At 50.4% G+C, this 8,238-nt stretch overlaps 1 protein-coding gene across 2 annotated transcripts in view; it reads left to right on the forward strand.

Annotated features, from left to right (window-relative positions):
• LOC102001904 (cytochrome P450 2F2) overlaps nt 1-7,732 on the forward strand; it is a 13,509-nt gene extending 5,777 nt beyond the window's left edge. For both annotated transcript variants that reach the window (XM_013355339.2, XM_005371574.2), the window contains exons 5-10: nt 3,183-3,343; nt 3,816-3,992; nt 4,385-4,526; nt 5,247-5,434; nt 6,557-6,698; nt 7,294-7,732. In XM_013355339.2, coding sequence (XP_013210793.1) covers nt 3,183-3,343; nt 3,816-3,992; nt 4,385-4,526; nt 5,247-5,434; nt 6,557-6,698; nt 7,294-7,475 — 992 coding nt within the window. In that variant the 3' untranslated portion in view covers nt 7,476-7,732. The remainder of the gene's footprint in view (nt 1-3,182; nt 3,344-3,815; nt 3,993-4,384; nt 4,527-5,246; nt 5,435-6,556; nt 6,699-7,293) is intronic.
• The last annotated feature ends 506 nt before the right edge of the window (nt 7,733-8,238 follow it).

The raw sequence follows: 8,238 nt of genomic DNA on the forward strand, positions 1-8,238 counted from the left end.
CTTGACTCAGTGGGAGAGCACCTGCCTAGAATCCCCCAGTGTGGGGCTGGGGTGCTTGACTCAGTGGGAGAGCACCTGCCTAGAATCCCCCAGTGAGGGGCTGGGTGTGGCTCAGTGGTGGAGCCCCTGCCTAGAATCCCCCAGTGAGGGGCTGGGGTGTGACTCAGTGGGAGAGCACCTGCCTAGAATCCCCCAGTACGAGTCTGGGGACTTGGCACAGGGCTGAAGTACTTGCCTAGTGTGCACAAGGCGTCAGTTCCATCTCAGCACTACAAAGTTAAAACAAAATCAGTCACCTACGGCTCCAGGAACCTTGGATATGGTCATCTCTTTGAAAATTCATTAGCATTCAGAAGGCTGAGACAGGAGGATGATGAATTCAGAGCCAGTCTTCACTGCACAGCAAGATGCTGAGGGAGGAAAAAAATTATATAAGCCGATGAAGTCTCCTTATCTGCTCCATTTTACAGAAGAAAGTAAAATGCAGATGCTAAAATAGCAACCTTCTTCCCTGCTCTCCAAATCTTACTGGCTTTGGAAAAAAATAGTAATGATGATAATATAACATATGATTATAAAGGGATTGCATGTGATGTAAGTGAACTCATAGCTGCTCATCCTGGTTTCTTGATGCTCTGACATGTCACCACGATGGAGACAGTGAGATGGCTCAACAGACAAAGGCCCCCACTGCCAAGCCTGGCAGCATGAGTTCAACCTCCAAAGCCCACACAGTGGGAGGAGAGAGCATGATCTCTGGCCTCCATTTTCAAGTCATCACACACAAAAAATACATAAAATTTTAACTCTTTTAAATTTTTACTAATGTAGCAGGTTAATACAACACCAATTCTTTGTCTTCCTGTTTGTTTTAGTTAGGTTGTCACTCTGTAACCCAGGCTCGCCTCAGACTCTTAGCGGTTCTCCTGTCTCAGTCTCCCGTGTGCTTGGATTAAAGGTGAGACACTATGCCCAGCCAGATTCATTCTCTCATACGGGTCTATGGGTCTGAAGTAAACAATGGATCAGTTGGACTCTCTCGCTCTCTCCCTCTTCTTCTTCTCTTTTCCTTTTCTCTCTCTTCGTCCCTTCCTCCCTCCCTCCCTCTCTTTCTCTCTCTGATGATGATGATGATGATGATGATGATGATGATGATGATGATTACTATTCCTCTTTTCCTCAACATACTTTTTTATTTTCAAGACAGATTTTTCTCTTTGTATCCCTGGCTGTCCTGGAGCTCACTCTGTAGAGCAGGCTGACCTCGAACTCAGAGATCCGCTTGCCTCTGCCTCCGAGTGCTGGGATTAAAAGCATGCACTACCACCACCTAGTGTTGTTTTATACCCACTTAACTTTTCTTTATAAGGACCTTCCTGAGATTCACCCAGGTAATTTAGAATAATTTTGCTATTACAAAATAAATTTTCGAGATTTGTATGATGTTTTTAATTATGTGTCTGGGGGAGATATGTGCACATGAACTCAGCTGCCTGAAGAGGCCAGAGGCATCATGTACTGCCCAACATAGGTACTAGGAACTGAACTCAAGTCAGTTACAGAGGTGCAAGAGCAATACGTATTACTAACCACTGAGCCATTTCCGCAGCCCCTATTACAAAACTCTTACTAACATCACACCTAAAGTAAGGTTCTTGGGGTGGGGATCATATTCAGCCTACCCCAGTAGTGGGCTTTGTGGTGACCCCGAGATGGATCAGGTCTCAGCTATAGATTTCCAGTTACACATCCCCTGACTCTGCATCACAGCTCCATGAGGAGGGGACTGGCGCCAAGCCCATTACACAGATGAAAACTGAGGTTCAAAGAAAGGAAAGACCTCAGAGTCCACACCAGAATCAAAGCAAAGTCAAAGGCTACCTTCAGATCTCGCCTTCCAGACTGTGCTTTTATGTCTTGGACACTGTGTTGAAATGTTGGTTTTGTTTGTTTGTTCATCTTCAAAACAGAAACTTTGTAGTCCGGGCTGGCCTGGAACTCATAATGAACCTCCTGCCTCAGCTTTCCCAAGTGCTGGGATTACAGCTGCAACACCTGACCTAGTGTTTGTTGCTCTTATTGTATCCTGTAGTGTGTTTGGCTGTTAGTTAGAGGCTAAACTATATGTTTGTGGTCTATACTGGGGTAAGGTTGTCCTCAGCCATTGCGTGCGAGCACGCACTGTGTAGACTGTTGATCTCCGACGGTGACTTACTGTGTGTCTCCTCTTCTGCAGCCTAGGTCTGTGTCTAGGATGTCACAGTGTGTTCTGTACTATCCAGTGAGCTGCTGTGAGGCAGGAGGATGGAGCTCTGCGCTGACATCACAAGGCAGCACACTGTGACTCTGTCTTGGGATGTTTGTGTGCTGACTGTGTTGGCACATGTTGGGTTTGTCTGGTTGGTTAGGGGTGTTTTGTTTTGTTTTTTTCGCGGAGATGAGGTCCAAGGTGAGCTCAACTCACTAGGCAGCTGATACCTGCCCCCACCTCCCAGGACCTGAAATTGTAGATCTCAACAACTGTAAACAAATACCTATTTTCTTTTTAATTCAAGATTTATTTATGTGTACATGTATTTGTGTGAATGTGTGCCAACCGTGTGGGGGTGCCCACAAAGGCCAAAAGGAAGTGTCAGATACTCTGGAGGCAGTTACAGGCAATTGCAAGCAGCCTGATGTAGTCTCCCTGAGACAGCTCTCCAGTCCCCAGCTGTCTGGTTTTGACACAATTTGAGCCTAGAGCCCAGGCTGAACTTAGAGTGGCAGCCATCCTCCTGCCTTAGTCTCTCGCCTGGGGACACAGGTGCTCGCTTCTCTTGCAGGCTCTTTGGCTGTACTTAAGATGGTTTTGTAAGCAAGTGTTTACTGTGATACCTAGTGTTGACATACCCTGTATTGTGGGTGGTGTAACGTGTCCAAGAACAACCTGCGCTTGTCTTATTAGCCTTCTTGTTCCTCAGGATAAGGTGAGCTGTGTGTTGTGGGTGACATTGTCAAATACTTTGGGGGTGTTGTCATACTGCACACTGAGTGGCCACATGTGTGTGTTCTGGACTGGAAGATACCGTGTCATGGGTGGGTGAACACTGAGTAAATGGGAGTTGTGACAGCAAGTGGTTTGGCTGCTGCAAATGCAATACTGCCAAAGCAGGATACTGACCCACGCTGCCTATCCACCTCAGGCAAGCCCTTTGACCCCGTGTTTATCCTGAGCCGGTCAGTGTCCAACATTATCTGCTCCGTTATCTTTGGAAGTCGATTCGACTACGAGGACGAGCGTCTGCTCACCATCGTCCGATTCATCAATGACAACTTCCAGATAATGAGCAGCCCCTGGGGTGAGGTCAGTACTCTGAGGTCAACCAGATGCGGGTAGGGGGTCCCCACGGGGTCCATCCGTGGAGAAAGAAGCTGCAGGGATTGGAGAGGAGAAACAAGCCTATCATCTCAACACTAAGACGACTGGGGCTGGAGGATAGTCACGAGTTCCAGGTCAACCTGGACTTGGTAGAGAGAGCCCCAGCAGCCAGTGATGAAGAAAAATAACTAAGTAAAAACCAACAGAGAAGAGATGTAACTGGCCTGCTCGGCCCCACTCTTACTTTATAGCCCCGCCCCAGTTATTCAGTCAACCCATCCTGCTCCACCCCGCCCCCTCCCTCCCACGCTCTTTCCGCCCTTGCAGAACTTGGCAGCCCCTGCCGAGACCTGGACGGAGCCTATTTGATGACCTTACTTAGCCCAGAGCCCCCAATCACATACCCTGTTGAGTGTCTTGCTTCCTGAAGCCCCGCCAACTCTGCTCCTTCCCCCAGATGTACAACATCTTCCCGAGTCTCCTGGACTGGTTGCCCGGGCCCCACAGGCGCATGTTCAGGAACTTTAGGGGCATGAAAGAGCTCATTGCCCGCAGCGTCCGCGAACACCAGGCCTCTCTGGATCCCAACTCTCCCCGAGACTTCATTGATTGCTTCCTCACAAAGATGGCACAGGTAGCTATGATATCAAAAATCCTCCCTCTGGGCTGGTCTGAACCCCTCCTGCTGCCCCGGGGCCTCAAACCTACAGGGATCTCAGCTTGAACAGTCTGGGAACGTGTTCCCTGAGGAGAAGCTGTGGCACCTGGCCCTGCTGGACCGCTGCCCAGAGCCACCGCCAACTAACATATCATTAAGCTGTGGGGTTTGCCAAGGTGTTCACCAAGGGGCTTGCCCCTTTTTATCTCTCCTTGTTCACACCTCACACTCCTCTGCTCCCAAGAAGAAAAGTCAGCTGGAGAGAGAGAGACAGAACTGGCGCCCCTTAGCGGTAGTATTGGAGCGGGCCACACAGGTTCCAAAGTATAGGATTCCCCCAGGCTCATGGCCCCTTTCCACCCCCACAGGAGAAGAAAGACCCACTGAGCCACTTCCAAATGAATACCCTGTTGATGACCACACACAATCTGCTGTTCGGTGGCACAGAGACCGTGGGCACCACGATGCGCCATGCCTTCCTTATTCTCATGAAGTATCCCAAAGTACAAGGTACAGGGATATCAAAGGACCGCTCAACACTCTGTCCCTTCTCCCCCTCTCCCTGTCCCGAGGGTTTATTGGGGCCTTCTGCTAATGCACCCTCACATACAAGACAAACCTACTGAGAGACTGATGCCAGGATGACCCTCAGGGTCCAGACCCTGCATGGTGATCCTCTTTCAAATCAGGCCTGTGTAGTTTGGCCCCGCCCACAACGCACGTGACTGTCAGGCCTCTGAATCCTGCTCCTTCTGTCCTCATAAAACCTCATCCCTAAGACCCAGGCACAAGGTCTGCTGAGGACAACGACCTCTCCTGAATAACAAGACCTCTAGCACAACCTGTGAACAACCTCCCCCAGGCTCCACCTCCCGGTGTCTCCCAGCTTTGTGGGAGATCTCTAGCCTTCCCCTGCACAGCCCACCCACTGGGTCCATGAGCCTCAAAAGAGGGTCCTAGGATCCAAGTAGCCCTGAAGCCCACCTACACAAACCCACACACAGAAACCTTGCAACGACCATCATTTACCCTCTCTCGAAAACGAACGCTTGGAAACCCAGATTAGCCAGAACTCGCAGCTAGCTTCCTGCCTCAGTTTCCCCCGTGCAATGATTACAGGCCACAGCATGGAGCTTTGACTTGAGCCTTTCCTGTCCACTGGTGCAAATCTGCTCCAGTCCCAGTGCTCCTCAGGCACCATCATCCACTCCTCTCCTCTATCACCTCCAGCCCGCATACAGGAGGAGATTGACCGCGTGGTGGGGAGAGCCAGGATGCCATCACTGGACGACCGTGTGAACATGCCTTACACAGACGCAGTGATCCATGAAGTACAGCGATTTGCAGACGTCATCCCCATGAACCTGCCTCACCGCGTCATTCGGGACACGCATTTCCGCGGCTTCCTGATACCCAAGGTGTGCAGGGGTAACCTAGGAATAGGTATTTCAGGATCTTTTAATTGGCTTAGGGGTACCCTTGACCTTAGCAATCAGCATCCAGAGTGAAGCTGTAGACGTGGGAAGTTACTTGTTTCTAAAATTTTTTAAACATTTTTTTTCCAATTTGTAATTTGATTTTTTTATGTGAATGACTGGGTGTTTTATTTGGAATGCATGTCTGTGCACCAGATGCATGCAGTGCCCAAGGAGGCCAGAAGAGGGCGTTGTGTTCTCTGGGGCTGGAGTTACATATGGCTGGGTGGGTGCTGGGAATCAAACCCAGGTCCTCTTCAAGAGCAGCCTGTACCCTTAATACCGGAGCCATCTCCTTAACCCTGTTTTGTACATTTTGAGGCAGAAGTCTCTTGTAGCCCGGGTTGGCCTCAAACTCCCTATGTGACTAAGAGTGAACCTGAACTCCAGATCGTCCTGCCTCTACCTCCTGTGTGCTGGGATTGCAGGCATTGGCCACTTTATTTCAGATTTCAGATTCTTAGACACAGAGTCCTTTCTCAGAAACCCTTCTCTCACCATTAGAACCACATACCCTATCTCAAACCCCTCCCATGGGCCCTCCCCAGAATCACCAGGGTTTGGGACTTCTTCTGAACATCTATCTCCTGAGGCCAAAACACCATTCTTGGAGGACCCCTGCCTCAGAACCCCTACAGCTGCTCCTTCAAAGCTCAGGGCCAAAGGTTTCTCAGACCTCAGCAGCAGCTATCAGCACCTATCTCTAGGAACCCTGGATGGAGTCTGTCCACCCTTCTCAAGCCCCTAGAAGTTCCATCTTTGCAGCATGGAAATCTGGGTTTGAGGGAGACAGAACAACCCTCTTCCAGAATGGAGACTTGTCTTAGCAGTTTTAAGAGCACTGGCTGCTCTTCCAGAGGATGCAGGAATGCGGACTGGATTCCCAGCGTCCACATCACAACCCCCTTGCCACTTCCAGGAGACGAGCCTCTCTCCTGACCTCCTTAGCCCGTGCACCCACGTGGCACTCGTGACTCCATGCAGGCAAACACTCAGACACACACACAATGAAAACAGTAAAATCCTCAGGAGGTCTGCATTGACTCTGCCTCCTCGTCCACACAGGACACAGATGTCATCACGCTTCTTAACACCGTGCACTATGACTCCGAACAATTCAAGACGCCTCGGGAGTTCAATCCCGAGCATTTTCTGGATGCCAATCAATCCTTCAAGAAGAGCCCTGCCTTCATGCCATTTTCGGCTGGTAAGAATGGAGTCGCTCTTTTGAACCATACTCCTAACCCGACTCTGCAAGCCCTCTCCATCCCACCCCATTCTTAGCTTTCCTTGCAGAGATCCCCTTTTCCAGTTTGGCTCCTCTTAATTTAAGAAGATTTTCAGACTCTCCACTAGGTGGCGAGCCTGGCTCTGATTTTCCTTAACTCTGCCTTGTCCGCTGGCAGCAGGGGAGGAGGAAGAGGGCGGGGAAGGGGAAAGAGGGCAGGAATCCTATTTACTCAACACAGAGGACGAAATGAGGGGTAATGTCAGATAAGTTATCATGTCGCCTTTTGTGTGCCCCGATACCTCTGGGAAGGGGCAGCGGCTGAGAGTTGGACTCCATAACCAGATTATACCGGATTGATTGCACCCCAGCTGTGTCTCGGCTGTGAGAACGTTCAAACACAGGATTTGAATCCAGCCAGCTACTTCGGCTTCATTTCCCCCAAAACCCTTAGGCCTTTGTCGGTGATTTCCCCAGCCGATACCTTCAAACCCACAGATTCTCTCTGAGCATGTGCGAGTGCTGCCCCACACTGTCTACTTCACCTTTGCTCTTGGCCCTCCCACCCACGCAGGACGCCGACTGTGTCTCGGGGAGCCTCTGGCGCGCATGGAGCTCTTCATATACCTCACCTCCATTCTGCAGAACTTCACGTTGCAACCGCTGGTGGAGCCTGAGGACATCGACCTGACCCCGCTTAGCTCAGGGCTGGGCAATTTGCCAAGACCTTTCCAGTTATGCGTGCAGGTTCGCTGAGTACCGCGCCCAGGGACTGCTCTGTCCCTCTTCCAGCTGGTTTCACTGTCGTGGGCCTCCATCAGGGTCTCTACCACATTCTCTTTCCTAACCCCTGGGCCTGGCATATTGGTCCTTTACCCTCCTATCTTAAACCTGTCTTCGAGGAAAGAATGACGTGGCAAAGGGGAAATGCAGTCTCAGACCCCAGAACCTACTCTGTAATGTACCCTTTCCTGGGCTTTTTGTATCATTTCCTAATAAATATCTTGACAATAGATTCGTGCCTGACTCGACTGAATTTAAAAAGGAGAAACGTCTGTAATGGCAGTGATTCTCAATAGGGGGGGTCGAACGACCAATTGAAGGGTACGCGTAAAATCATCTGTATATCAGATATTTACATTTTGATCTATAACAGTAGCAAAATTACAGTTATGAAGCAGCAATGAGAACAAATTCATGACTGGGAGTCACCACAACGTGAGGAACTGTATCAAGAGGTCGCAGCATTAGGAAGGTCGAAAACCCCTGCCTAGAATCCCCCAGAGAGTGGCTTGGGCTGGGGCTCTGTGGTAGAGCCCCTGCCTAGAATTCTCCAGTGAGGGGCTGAAGTGTGGATCAGGGGTAGAGCCCCTGCCTAGAATCCCCCAGTGAGGGGCTGGGGTGTGGCTCAGTGGTAGAGCCCCTGCCTAGAATCCCCCAGTGAGGGGATGGGCTGTGGCTTGTGGTAGAGCCCCTGCCTAGAATCCCCCAGTGAGGAGTTAGAGGTGTGGCTCAGTGG

This window comes from Microtus ochrogaster, unplaced genomic scaffold, assembly GCF_000317375.1.
Source record: "Microtus ochrogaster isolate Prairie Vole_2 unplaced genomic scaffold, MicOch1.0 UNK115, whole genome shotgun sequence".
Taxonomy (NCBI): Eukaryota; Metazoa; Chordata; class Mammalia; order Rodentia; family Cricetidae; genus Microtus; species Microtus ochrogaster.